Raw genomic sequence first — 14,587 nt, 5'->3', positions numbered from 1 at the left:
AGCACACTCGACTCTAGCTTTCTTACTTGTTAGCTGCCATAAAAGTTGCATCATGCCACACGTAAACAAAACTGAATTTGTCTGCAGCTTCCCACTCCAGGTCAGCAGCTGTCGTTGTCGTTGTCTTGCGTTGCGAAAGCAGAGCTAATCGCCGCACCACTGTGCGAAACATGTGCTGCATCTCGAAGTGGAAGTCGAACGATCTTTCGTCCGCCCCATCGATCCGATCGTTCCAGTTTCTCTGTCTCCCCCCCTGGTTCTTCTTATATAATGACCCAGAAAATACAAAACACTGCGCGAATGAAAAACAGTTGCTTTAATGACTTTTTAAAACTTCATTAGGCGCATAAGTCAAACAAAAGGCGAAGCGATAAAAGCGTTCTCTCTTTGTATCATAAAAAAAAAATAAAGATCTTTGCCTTCTCCCCCGCCCTTGAGCATCAGCCGCTTGTCACGCAGCTTTTGAATGTTTCGCATTATGCTGCAAATGGGTTAAGTGGCTTTCAATTTAGATACAACAACAACAACAAAAAGCAGAGAAAAATGCGTAAAGCATTTAATTCCATTTCATGCAATGCGACTTGACTGAATGATGAAGTGAATCATTAGGCGACCCATCGACATCGACATCGACATGTGCCACGCCCTGCCACAAGAAAAACACTTCCGCATAAATTGACTCACGCTTCGTTTCTTCTTCTTTGTCACACATACTTACTATACTCAAATATATAATACAAGTATTTATCCAGATAAGTGCAATACGCTTTACAAAAGCACAAAGACAATTTGTCATAAAATTGAACTCGAATTCAAAAATCGCTAACAAATCGTAAGGTGCTTGCAACGAGTCATTCCACATAGATCGCATCACAGACATGAGACATGAACGTTGTGTATTGTAGATGGCAGATGGCTGACATATGAATGAGGAAATCAGCATAAGTTGGCTGAAAGTATAGCGATGATGAACTGTGGGATACCCTGTAGAAACAAATTAAGAATTTGTTGAAGTATATAAAAGATTGATTCTTTATAGATACTTTTTTAATTGAACAAATGTAAATTCAAAGATTATAATTCTTGATTGAAATATAATTAAAAACAAAATATGTATTAGTTCAAGTATTATATATAAATGATTGATTTTTTATAGATTCAAAGATTATAACTCTTGATTGAAAATTATAATTAGTGTGAAATGTGGGGTAAAAACAAAATATTTTAAGTATATACTAGATAGATTCTTTATAGATATTTTTCCAATTGAACAAAAGTAAATTCAAAGGTTTTAATTTTCGATTTTGTTATTTCTTTATTGATCTTCAATTTTTTTAGTTGTACATCAAAATACATTTCAGAATATTGTTCCATATATAAGTTTACTTCCTATCAAGTAAACTTTCAGTCACAGTCTTGCTATATTTATTACAATTTATTTCCATTTTAAGACTTTGGTTTCTAATTATTTATTCTGTGATACAAATTAGTTGTTACTGACCACATGTTAAATTTATTCTGTATTCTTTACTACAACTATGTTAATTTGTTTTTATTTCTTTATAAAAGCGTAAATATATTCTTTCAAATGTAGATTTTGATAATAAAACTTCAAATTACATTCTTGCCATATTTGTTTAACAATTTATTTCCAGTTTGTAACTTTGTTTTTACTGTTTTCTTATTGCTAAATTTCGAGCTTCATTTTTTAAATTCTTAATTAGTACTCTGTGTAGTTAAAGTTATTTCTTTATTCCAATTTTGTTCTCCCAAAATTTACAATATTTTGTTTTACTTCCGCCAGTGTAACTACCCAAATGATTGACATATGGGGTATAACACAACAAACGACAAATATTACGTAAAACCCGATTATCATTTACTTAGCATTGGAGAGCAAACAATGAGCACAACAGCAACAACAACAGCAACAACAACAAAGTCGCACTTTCAGTTTTTGAAAACGCGTCAAATGACGCCTAAAAATTTATTATCGTCAACGTTGCAAAGTTCAAAGCTGACTCAGTGTGCAGCCAATTGTTGTTGTTGTTGTTGTGTGAAGCATAATATATTGTTGTTGAAATATATATGTAATGCACTCCCTCGCCCCTCTCTGCAAACCCCTTGTTGGAGCATGCGTTATCGTGACAGTTTTGTGTGGCTTAAACATGCGCCATATTTTACCAAATTGGCAGCGAGCGCGTGTCAGAATTCAAGGCGTTAAGCGGCTTGTGTGTGTTTTTTGTATTTATTTTTGTTTTTTCTTACAATGGCAGTCACAGTCATTGACTTGATCCATAGACAATTAACTTGAAATTGTTTGTTTGCCGCACGTGGGCAAAGTTTTTGGGGCACCCAAAAAAAAAAAAAACAAAAAATGTGTTTTCTTGTGCGCGTATTCTTGCAACAGCTAAGCAGCAAATGCAACACGAACCAGAAGAGAGATCATTGCATAAGCAAAAAGTCATCTGGCAGCTGCCTCTTGGCCATTTGAAAGGCAACGAGAGTTGCGAAAATTTGTTGTTGTTGCTGGGCTCGGCTAGCAAATTAGGCATGCAACATGCAACATATCGAGTTGCAGCCACAAGATGCTTAACTTTAGATAGCCCTAACTCCAAAAAAATTGATATTGATTGACACACAGGCATTAGTTAATCGATTGAAATGGATCGAGAAATCAATATGCAAACAGTGTAAGAAACGAAAAATAAAATAAGAAATACTTCATGCATAATCATGTACATCTCATTTGCGCATCGAGTGTTTTTAGTATTCATCTCAGGTTTTTACTTGTGGCACACGTTCGACGCATTTCGAAAAGTCGAATGGAATCGAAGTGAAGTGACACGCGTCGATTGCGATCGCAATCGCAATCATTGGGGGCATTATTATGATCAATAACATAATGAAGTTTCGCGTCAAGTGACAAGTAACAAATTTTGCGCATGCGCCAATGCAATTTATCGTCGTCGCTGGTCGTTGGTCGCTCGTTATTTACGCCACATAATTGCTGCGACTTTTTGCCTTGTAAAAATATATATATCTGTTTTTTTTATTTAGCTTTTTTTTTTGTGGTCTATAACCATCAACATCAACGCGTTGGCCTTTTTTCGAAACGAGCCCACGGCCACAGAATGCGGTTTTTGGGCAACCTTATCGCATTCGTTGTTGTTGTTGTTGTTGTTGTGGACAACGCTTTATCAGCTAGCGGTATTCCCAGACTGCATTTGCCGCCTGCTGTTGTTGTTGTTGTTGGTCTGGGCGTGTACTCACACACATACATACATAAGTCAGCGTCCCTTCGTAATCGTGTGAATAGCCGCTTGGCCTGATAAGCTCGTATCTCACCGCAAAAACTTGGCTGCTTATCAGCAACAACAGCAACAGCAACTACAACAACAACGTCTGCAGCATATCAGCAACCAGACTCAGGCAAACACTGCAAAACCTTCGACCAAAAACATAAACATTTCAATTTGAATTTGTATTTCAGAAACATGTCTAATCACTGACGAAAACCACATTTTGTCACATTTCACATGGCCCAAAGATAGCAATTTATTTTTCTGGGTTTTTGGGGGATTATGTTTACTTAAAGTCTGCTGATTACATTTGTGGCTGACAGCTTTTCATTTTTCTAGTTTTGTGGGCAGCTCAGCTTTAAATAATAATGATAAGCGTTAAACTAATCTAGGCAATTGAATTTACACACAAATTTTTAAATATGTATAAATTTGATATTCTTAAAAATATTTAAATACCCTCTAACCTAAGGGTGGAAGGGTCTTATGACTTGTTCGACTGTCTGTAGAGAGTTTTTGAGATAAAACTATAATTTATTTGTACAAGGTTTGTTACATAAAACTACAATGAATAATATACCAAATATAGATTGCAGTATATTTCTTTAAAATATACCAAATTTATATACCGAACATGTATATTGTATTATTTTATTTTCTTTAAAATATATAAAATTTACATACCAAAATTTATTTTTACAACGTTTGTTACATGCATATACAATGAATAATATACTAAATATAGATTTCAGTATATTTAAGTGATGTATTATTATTTTCTTTAAAATATACCGCTTTTATATACCCAACATGTATATTGTATTATTTTATTTTCTTTAAAATATATATAAATTTACATACCAAATACATTTACATATAAATATGGTATATTTTAAAGAAAATAATATTACAATTCAATATAATTCAGTATAAATATACAATTCAGCACCATTTTTTACTCTTTCGGTATATTAATTCAGTATATTTCAAAGAAAATACCTCACTATTTTGCATTCTTCCTAATTTAATTTTGGTTAAGTTACTTTGAGCTGAATATAGCTGTTTTAATGCTGTCATAATTTAACTTTAAACCATTATTTAAACTATTCACATTAACAAATATAGTAAAACAAATCAAAGTGTTAAATTTATAGCTGTCTTTGCAACCTCCCGTTGATTTTATGCAACACAATTTTGCAAGACTTCTACAACTTTAATGTTTACAACTTTATTTCTTTTAAATACCTAAAAAAATATGAGTGGGAATTATCTGAACAAAACTCAGCCTTGTCTTATATCGTAAACCATATTGTGTCAAAATTGCAGCCTCCAAGCTCTTACCGTTTGAGCTACGTGCTGCTATTTCTTTGAGTCAGTCAGTCAGTCAGTCAGGGCAAACAACTTTTGGCCAGGCTAAGTCCAAGTTTCGTTGGCAGTTTGGCTAATCATAAACTGGCCTTTTGGGAGCCAGTCATTAAATGTGACTGCAATGTTTGCTACATTCTAAGTCACTGTGGGGAGCAAGGCGAAGCGAACGTACTGAGTGTCTATGATTCCATCAGCTGGAATTAGCTGTGTCATAAACACATCATAAATATGCTTGGATTAAGACTTAATGCTAAAAAGTCTTCTCAGTTGGTGCTAAAAATCCCCAGCATGAGCTCAGATCAAAGGTGAGCTAAGCAAACAGCAGCCACAAAAAAACAGAAACATAAACACTAAACGGATGGCATTTGTTTCGTCATCATTCCTCTAGCTCAACGTCATCATGAGCAGCCGCAGCAGCAGCCGCAGCAGCGTCATAAACAACAAAAATATTTCTCTTAAGTCAAAGTTAATTGCTCTTAAATCAAAGTGAACAACAACGCGATCGGCGGTTAGCGGCCTTTTGTCTGTTCCGCTGGCCTGGCTTTTAACTCTGGCTTTAGCCGGTGCCAAACAACAGCAACAACCACAACAACAACAACGACAAAGCGCGTTAAAGTCAGAGTCAGAGTCGTCAGACAACAGGTAAACACATTATATAAAATGAGTGAGTTGAGTGCAGCTACCTGCGTTTGGCATTTTGATGCAGCAGCAGCAGCAAATACTTTTTTTTTGTTTTTGACTTACGTAAAGTGGCTCGAGTGACTTTTTAGCCATAGTTGAGTTGCACTCAAAGAGCGAGAGAACTTCAGACTCGCGACGACGCAGTGAGAGTGCGAAAAAAACAGACGAACTGGGGAATGAGAGTGCAGCCAGTACAGATACAGCGACAGCAACGACGCGCTGTCGGTATATGGATACCATAAACAAAAACAGCGGCATGCGAAAGGCGAGCACAAAGCATAGAAACAAAAACAAACGTCACAAGTAACACACGACGAACCGGAAAAATCGCACGAAAACACACGAAGAGCGCAAACGCCGCATACACAGAGAGAGTGTGAACGAGAGCGCAAGAGAGAGAGAGAGCCACGAAGAGAGCGCAAGCCGAACTCAATACGACGACAAAAGCCGAGTCGCGACAAACGAACAATATTTTTTTGCCGAATGCCGCAGCGCAGCGCAGACCCGGCAAACTGACACAGCGAGCCGCAACACAGAATCATTCTTGAATGCGCGCGCGAACGTTTCGCACCAGCCAAGAGCCCCCTTAAAACAAAAAAATAACAGACCAGCTAAGACAAAAAAAACAGCATAATCATATACCAACAACAGAGTAGTGAGAAGGAAAAAAAACAGTCAACAGTGTCGCGCGAGTTTGAGAAAACTTCAAAACACAACAACAACGAAGTGTCGCGAGCCGAGTTGCTTCCCTTAGCGAAGGCCAACTAATTATTTTTGAAAGCGTGCGAAACTTGAAACCAGCCCCAAAAAAAAAAAATAAAAAATAAAGCAGCAAAAAAGTGCAAGTGAATTTTTCAGTGTAAGCCCCCCAAAGTGAAAAGTGTAAGCGCGCGAGAGTCTCGCATAGTAACAAAAAAAAGCAACAAAAAAATAAAGAAGAAAAAAATTAAGAAGCATAATACAAGAAATGAAATAAATAAATAAAGAGACGACGCAGCCGAGTGAGTTTCTCGCATATATAATTAAGAACGAGGCCTAGTAGCCCCAATTCCAAAAGCAGACGAGACATTGGCAAATAAAAAAATACAAAAAAAAATAATGTAAAAAAAAAAAAACAAACGTAGCGCAAAACAACAAAATTCTCAAATATTTAAATAATTATAAATAAACTCACGACGACGGGCGACGACGTCAACGAATTCTTTGAGCAAAGCAAAAGCAAAGCAAGCGTGTGCGAGTATCTGTATCTTTATGTTACGTACGCCAGTACGCATTGAATTGTATCTGTAAGATACGCGCCCCGCTGACGCATTTGCCGCTGTTGCTGTCTCCGTCTCTGTCTCCGTTGACGTCGCCTAGCCGGCCGGCGTTTTGTGCCCAATTAACGCAACAACAAATCCGGCTAAAAAGTGCTCCGTTATTTTTTTGCGTGTGTGTGTGTTCTATTGGCATTCAAAACTCGTTGCAAAATAAACAACAATTGAGGCATAGAAATTCGAATACAAAATTAATTAGTTACAAAAGTCAATTATATCTAATCTAACCGATAGGATTGTGCGTGAGCGAGTGTATCTAATAAATATACATATATACTATATATATTTATATATTCATATTTATATTTACACAAAAAGATACGACCAAATAGTATAGTATATTAAAATATATATTTCTAATATTTATAGCCAACACTCCCGGTCCGTTTTTGCACTGCAGTTGCAATAGCCAAAAGGCTAAGTTTAAAAATACAAAAAAGAAAATAAAATAAATATATGTATGCATATGTACACACAAAGAAAAATTAATTTGAATGAATATAAAATAGAAATAAAATTGTGCAAATAACTAAATACAGATGTTTGGCATAATAGTTGTCATAATCAATTGCTAAAGTGTTTTTGTTTGCCAACTACAACAACATCAGAGAGAGAGAGAGAGAGAGAGAGAATTGTGTAAAAATTTCACATTTTTAGTTTTTGAAGGTTGCCGCAACAAATCAAAAAAGGTGATTACATAAAGATACAATACTATATATACTATATAGTTCTATTATAATACGATGTGAAAATGTGAAAGGCACTGAAAACAAAGTACGAACACACACAGTACTCACTCACATTATGTACTTATTCTCGGTGTCAAAGAACACGCGCAGAAAACTTGAACGAATTTCGGTTTCGGTTTTTCTTTTTTTTGCTTTTTGGCTTTTTGGGCGTGCCCTGTAACCGAGTGACCCCATTAGCTCAGGCATCGTTTTTGGCCAACAAATTTCAAGGTCATCGCACAATCTGCTAACAATATGTTGAACTATTAAAACTATCCACAACTATTAACGAATATAATATATAATTTGCGTGAATCAGCAAACTTACTCGATTAATATATTAGATAAATTAACTGTGTTGTTTCACATTTCTCGGAAAATGAAATTACTACGAAACAACTAACTTTTCTAGTACATAATATTATATTCATATTGCGAGTAGTTGTAATTATCATTTGCGTGTTTTGCCATTTTTTCTAGGAAAATACCTAGATAACTCATGGAATTGACCTACAAGAAATTTGGGATTTTTTTCTCGTGTTTTTTTTTTGTGTTAATCAATTGACAAACAGCTTGTAAACAATTGAAATTGTAGTTTGAACGCCGACAATTAAAGCAAATGATTCACAATTTGCGACGAGCACAAAACAGAGATAAGCGATTTTTCTTAGTAGAGCGATAAACAATTATTAATGTTTTTAAACTGAATGAATTAATTAACAAATTCTTTTGTTTTTTTTACTGTTTGCAGGAACCCATCGAGCTGAAGAAGCGTTTGGAGGAAGTGCGTCTGCTGGAGTCACGTCGCTCCGCTCGTTTAGCCGATCAGGATCGCGACACGGACTTTGCACGATTGGCCGACATGGGTGGCGATCGTCGCCGAACCACACACAGTATTGAGGTGCCATTGACGCTGCCGCCGTCGCACAAGTGAGTCAAATTACAACTTATTCGATCCCAATTCACTTTATTCGAACTTTATGCGGACGGAAAATTGACGTGACAGGCAAAGGATCCTATAAAATTTTTGATCAGCGTGACGAAAACATTTAGATCTCAGACACTTTTGGTACATAGAATAATAATTAATTTTATTTGGTATACAAATATACTACTTTATTAAAATATACCATATACACCAGATTGCTTAAACATTTAAGTCTCAGATACGTTTACTACACAACATACAAATTGTGACTTTAGTGAATAGAATTTGTATTTGGTATACAAATATACTACTTTATTAAAATATACCATAGGGTACAATATATACCAGATTGCTTAAATATTTAGAACTCAGATACTTTTGCTAAATAAAATTCAAATTATGACTTTTGTGATTAGAGATTGTATTTGGTATAATAATATACTATTTCATTAAAATATACCAAAGGGTACATTATATACCAGATTATCAAAAGTTGTCTTATTAAATGATATATCTGATATATGTATGTATATAATTTTTTGGTATATAATACTATATTAATATATCAAATGTAACTTTCGGTAAATTTAAGTATATTTTGGTATATACCGTTTTAATAATTTTTTAATTTTACCTTTTTAATTGAAAAAGGACTAGCGAGTATATTTGGTATATTTCAATGTAATAGTATATTAATATACCAATTGCAACTTTTGGTTTATTTTAGTATTTTTAGTAAATTGCAATTTAAGCATTTTTTAATATATTCCTTTTGAATTTTGCTATTGAAAAGGGGCTAACGAGTATTTCAAAGTCGAGCACACTCACATACTTTTAGTAGTTGCCAAAGTTTTACTTAGCAAGTAACAAGAATTAAATGTTTCATTGTGCAGGGTATGCTTTTGGCTATTCTATTTATGGTTTTTGTTTTGTTTTTGAGTTTTTTCGTCATTTGGTGAGCGCGTCGTTTGCATAAATATGCAACGATGGCGTCCATGGAGTCTAGGCTATATCAATAATTCATAAGCGGCGACAAATTAGCGGAACAAACCGACAAGTCACGGACAGATACAATATGTGTTCTCTCACTCTCTCTCTCTCTCTCTCTATCTGTGATACTTGTTTTGCCTTCTCGCTCTCGAATGTGTCGCAGTTAATTCGACGTCGGGGTTTGGCTGAAGCTTATCTATCTATGAAACCCGCACAGCCCGGCTGACTAGACACCGCCCGGCTATTTAGCATAGACACCGAACACTGAACACTGAACAGTGAACAGCGACGTCGATGCAATTACTATATACACTTATATAAAATGGCTAGTGTATTAAGTCTTTCCCCCCTCCCGCCATTCACAGACTGACGACGTCGTCGAAAATACTCCGTCTGATTGCAAAATAATTCGTATTTTCAATTACTGACCGCTCAGACGTCGCGACGACGACAAAACGCATTTGATTAGAACTTTAAATAGTTGCGCGATATCAGTGCAAGTTTAAGTTAGAACAACAAACTAAAAAAACAAAAGAAAAACTAAAATTGTCTGTCCATAAATTTAATTTTAGCTACACTCGAAGTGCAAATTATCTAGATTGCTTTCGGTATTAGTTGGCAGGGTATTCCCAGTTCGTTGTTAACACTCGGTTGATCGGCTTGTGGACTATATCATTTCAATTTCAATTGATAAGCTTCGCGCGCCGCATGGCAAACTATTAGTCAAGTGCGCAAAAGCAACAACAACAACAACAACGAGAATAGCGACAGCACAACAAGTGTGCCGGGCAAAAAGCAAAATACAAAAAAAACCAATAACAAAAACAAGGAAAACAAAATGCCGGCCACGTTCTCAATTGATAATAAAAGTAATAACAATAATAATCAAAATACAAAAAATAAAAAAGCGCAACAAAAATAAAGGAAAAGAAAGCAAGATGAGAAGAAAATGTGGCTCGTCATGCTCAGGAGGAGAGAAGAGGAAGAAGGCTACTCAATTGCGTCGTAATCGAAAAAAACTAAAAAAAAAAAAACTAACAAAAAGAGAGCAAAATGAAAACTGTAACAATAAGAAGAACAATAACAATCGGCAAAAAAATAGAGAGAAAAAACAAACTGCAGTCGACAATGTTCTGTAATAAAATTCAAATAAAATTCAATTGAGTTCAACGCGAGTTCTGCGCCAGTTTAATTTAATTACTTACATACATACAGCAGCACCCAGCAAACATTGTGAGGGGAGGCAATGAAGAGGGGTGGGGAAAAGACAACGCTCACTTTTTGCCGGCCGCATTTATCTTATAAGCACTCGACGTCGAGTCCAGTTGATATGATTGTTCTTGTTGCTGTTGTTGTTGTTGTTGCTTCATTCAATTCGAACTCGAATGCGGAAGTGTTTATTTCGCGCACAGATACGCAAATACAGCCCACTGTGCATGTGTGTGTGTGTGTGTGTTCTATGGGTTCTATCTGTCGTCGCCATTTTGTCGTCGTCGTCGTTGTCTTCCATGGCATGCGGTGTTTTGATATGCGCAGCTCCCTCTCTCTCTCTCCCTCTCACTTTCTATGTATCTCGCTCTCTATCTTATGTGTGTACACGTGTAATGATAACAACACCTTCAAACATACATATAAACCAGCTCACCTTGCACACACACACACACACACAATCAAGCGAATGCCACGCGTGTTCCAACACGTAATGCGACGTAATATTCTTCGCTCTCTTCCCTCCTCCCCACCCCCCTCGATCATCTGCCCGGTAATCTAAAATGTGATTTTCTCGCTTACGTATTGCCAGCTGTTATTGTTGTTATTGTTGAATGTAGTGTTTTTAAGCTTTTTATATTTTTATTAATTTACATAGTTTTGTTGTCGTAAACAAAAATGATCGTTGGAAACGAATTCGTATCGCTATTGATAATTGAATTTGTAAACAAAATCAACTGCTATTAAATAATATTTGCTTTTGATTCACTCGAGCGCACACGTGTAAGATATAAACTACGAACTATAGTACATAGATATTTGTTCAGTTGCAATCTATAAACAAAATAAAGTATGTGATATATACATATATGTATCGTATATATCGTATATAGATATAGATAAACACAACCAGTTATCAAGTCAGTATTGCGGGGGCACTTCAGCTAATCACACTTCAATTACGCGCCACACAATCCAAATGACGTCGTTACATTGAAAACATCTTTAGCACAACAACAGAAACAACAACAACAACAATCTATTGCTATCCGAAGCTTAATAGACTCCTCGACATAGCTGACAGCAGCTCTCTGGCTGTTCGTTATATTCCTTTCCCTCGCTCTTAACTCAAGGTTTTTCTCACTTCCCCATTACAAAGAACAAAACGTTGCAACTGCACAACAAAAAAAAATTAAATTAAATCCCATGAATAACACAAAATAAAAAAAATACGAGGCAAAAGAGAAAGAATTAAATGCGGAAAAAACTGGTAATAAATATAATAAGCGCGTAATTATCGCGTAAATGTCAATTTACGCTGCGAACGCGTTGCGTCAGTTGCTAATTTTCAACGCTAGACTGAATAGACCGGCCGGTCTCCAGATCCGAGAGGCACTCCCCTCTCTCCCCTCTTCACTCTTCAACCCAGCTGTATATCGCATCACAACACATCGAGGCACACGGTTAGGCAGCAACTCCTGGGTCTCTGGTTGCTGGTTGCTGCTGCTGGTTGCTTAATGAAAGCGTGTAAGCGCCAATTGGCCAGGCATGTTGTTTGTTGCTGTAATTGCCATGATTAACAATAACAACAACAACACAACAACAACGTCGACGACTTGCTTTTTGTGCAATTGTTGCTCACTCTTGTTGTTCTTTATTGCAAAAACAAACAAACAATATGGCATAAAAATTGCAGCGCACAAAAGCGAAAAAAATACAATTTACAAAACGAGTTTACCGTTGCAATATATAATAATAATAATAATAACAACAACAATGACGCATCAAAAAAAAAATACAAAAAACTTACATGCACTTTGACAAAAAGCTCTTTAAAGCTTCAATTTTGTGATGCGAACTTGGAAATTTTCGCGTTTTGATCAAGCGAACAATTAAAACTGGGTAAAGTGCCAGGCAATGTTGAATGTAATTTTTAATTGTTAATGAGTCAAATAAGAATGTTGAAATTATTTAAATGCATCGCTGGCAAGGAAAATAATATAATTTCTATCATTTTATTTTCGCATTGATAAAGTCATTATTTTTAGCCTAAAAGTTTTTAAGTGAAATTTCACAAGTTTTCTAATTTAAATTTTTCTTTTTTATTTCATTTGCGTTTTAAATCAATTTATTAAATGTCACTTTCAGCTAGTGTCATTTTTAGCAACAACAATTTTGAATGATTAATAAGTCAAAAAGGATTATTGAAATATTTAAATGCAACGTTAGCAAGGAATAGGAATTTAATTTAATAATAATCATTTCTATATTTGTTTTCTGATAAGCTAGTTTATTAAATGGCATTTTCATCTGGTGTCAGCAGCAAAACTAAGTTTTTTAAATGTTAATGAGTCACATAAGAATTCTCAAGTTGTTGAAATGCAACGCTAGAAAGAAAAAGAATACAATTTTTATATTTTATTTGCATTAGTAAATCTTATTATTAAATGTCACTTTAAGCTAGTGTCATTTTCCCGCTGTTATACTAAGTTTTGTTGAGCTTTTTGGAGTGCACACTTGAGAGGCATGTGAAAAGCGCTTGTGAAAAAAAAACAGAAATGCATAAACAACAGCATCGTGACGTCAACTAAAACAACGACGACGACAGCAACAAAATAATAATGCAAAAAAAAAAGAGTAAATAAAAAACAAAAGCAGAGACAAATTCAGACGCTGGCAGCGGCAATTAGCCGAGTCTTGAAAAATATTTGCCGTTGTTTTTGCCGCCAAGAATACGTACGAAAGTGTGTGAGTGTGTATGTGTGTGTGTGTGTGCACAAATATTATGCGGAGCGAGTGTTTGTGTTGCCCTCAAAAATAAAGAAGAAATAAGTACAACAAAAATACTTAATTTCAGTACAATAAAAAGTCAAGTCGAGCGCAGAAGTGGGTCAAAATTATTATTGAAGCAGAACAAAAACAAAGCAAGCGAGCTACAGCAACAAAAACAACAACAACAGCAACGAGCAGACAACGATAATGGCAAATGCAATGCTGTAAAAAAAAAAAACGAACTACAAAAAGTGGGGGGAAAAAATATAAATTTATAATCATTTTCTAAGCAATGCTTCGGCCCCTCGACGGCAAATTATTGAAATGGATTCGCATTCGCAGCCCAGAGAGATACTCGTTAGATAGTTTCAAATGGTCTTCTAGCCCCTACTCCTCCCTCCTCCCCCCTCTGCTTGGCATAAATACGATTGCATATTGTGCGAGAGTGCCCAATGTTCCGTTCCGATCCGTTCGTCGTTCCCTTTGCCGTACCCAACAATGAACGTAAAACGTAAACACAATTTTCCGATGTTCTGCACGAATAGTTTGTTTGATCGTAAAATTTTATTTTTGCATTCAAATCGCGGCGCAACAAATAAAAACTCGCCAAATGCCATTTGCAAGTTAAGCTCCTTCTACTTCTTCGCTTCGTCGCCGCTTTTTCGTAGTCGGCCTTTTTTCACCAACATTTAGCGGCGTCCACAGGGAGTCGCCTTCAATGAGTTTCGTGCTAGGTTTCCCCCCCCCCCCCCCCCCCCCCAAAAAATACCAAAACGTTTAGCAGGGTCATATATGTATATAGTTATACCTGTTAACCATAACTTAGAAGGGTATTATAACTATGTCGGCAGCATAAAGTATACGTATTTTTGATCAGCATCAACAGCTGAGACGATATTGTCATGTTGGTATATCAATATACCATTACGTCATATTTCAGTATTTTATATTCAGTATATTATATAAATATACCAAATATGAAGTTCACCACTTTTCAGTATTTATTGATATAGTATATTAATATACCAAATACACATTTCGGTATATTTCAGTATTTTTTGTTATATATTATATCAACATACAAAATATGTATTTCCGTATATCTCAATATTTTTTTATATATTATGTCAATATACCAATTATACATTTCAGTATTTTTTGATATATAGTATATCCGAATACTAAATATACATTTTGGTATATTTCAGTATTTTTGTTATCAACATACCAAATATGCATTTCGATCAATATACCGAATGCACACTTCAGTATTTGTTTGGTATATTAATTCGG

General features: G+C 35.5%; 1 protein-coding gene across 1 annotated transcript in view; it reads left to right on the top strand.

The window, feature by feature from the left end:
* The window catches only part of LOC117574041 (transcription factor mef2A), a 147,118-nt gene that overhangs the window by 66,998 nt on the left and 65,533 nt on the right, over positions 1 to 14,587 (top strand). The window contains 1 exon segment of the mRNA XM_034257641.2: positions 8,147 to 8,325. Coding sequence (XP_034113532.2) covers positions 8,147 to 8,325 — 179 coding nt within the window.

Source organism: Drosophila albomicans, chromosome 2R (genome assembly GCF_009650485.2).
Source record: "Drosophila albomicans strain 15112-1751.03 chromosome 2R, ASM965048v2, whole genome shotgun sequence".
NCBI classification, from domain to species: Eukaryota; Metazoa; Arthropoda; class Insecta; order Diptera; family Drosophilidae; genus Drosophila; species Drosophila albomicans.
This window is presented reverse-complemented; position numbering and strand designations above follow the sequence as displayed.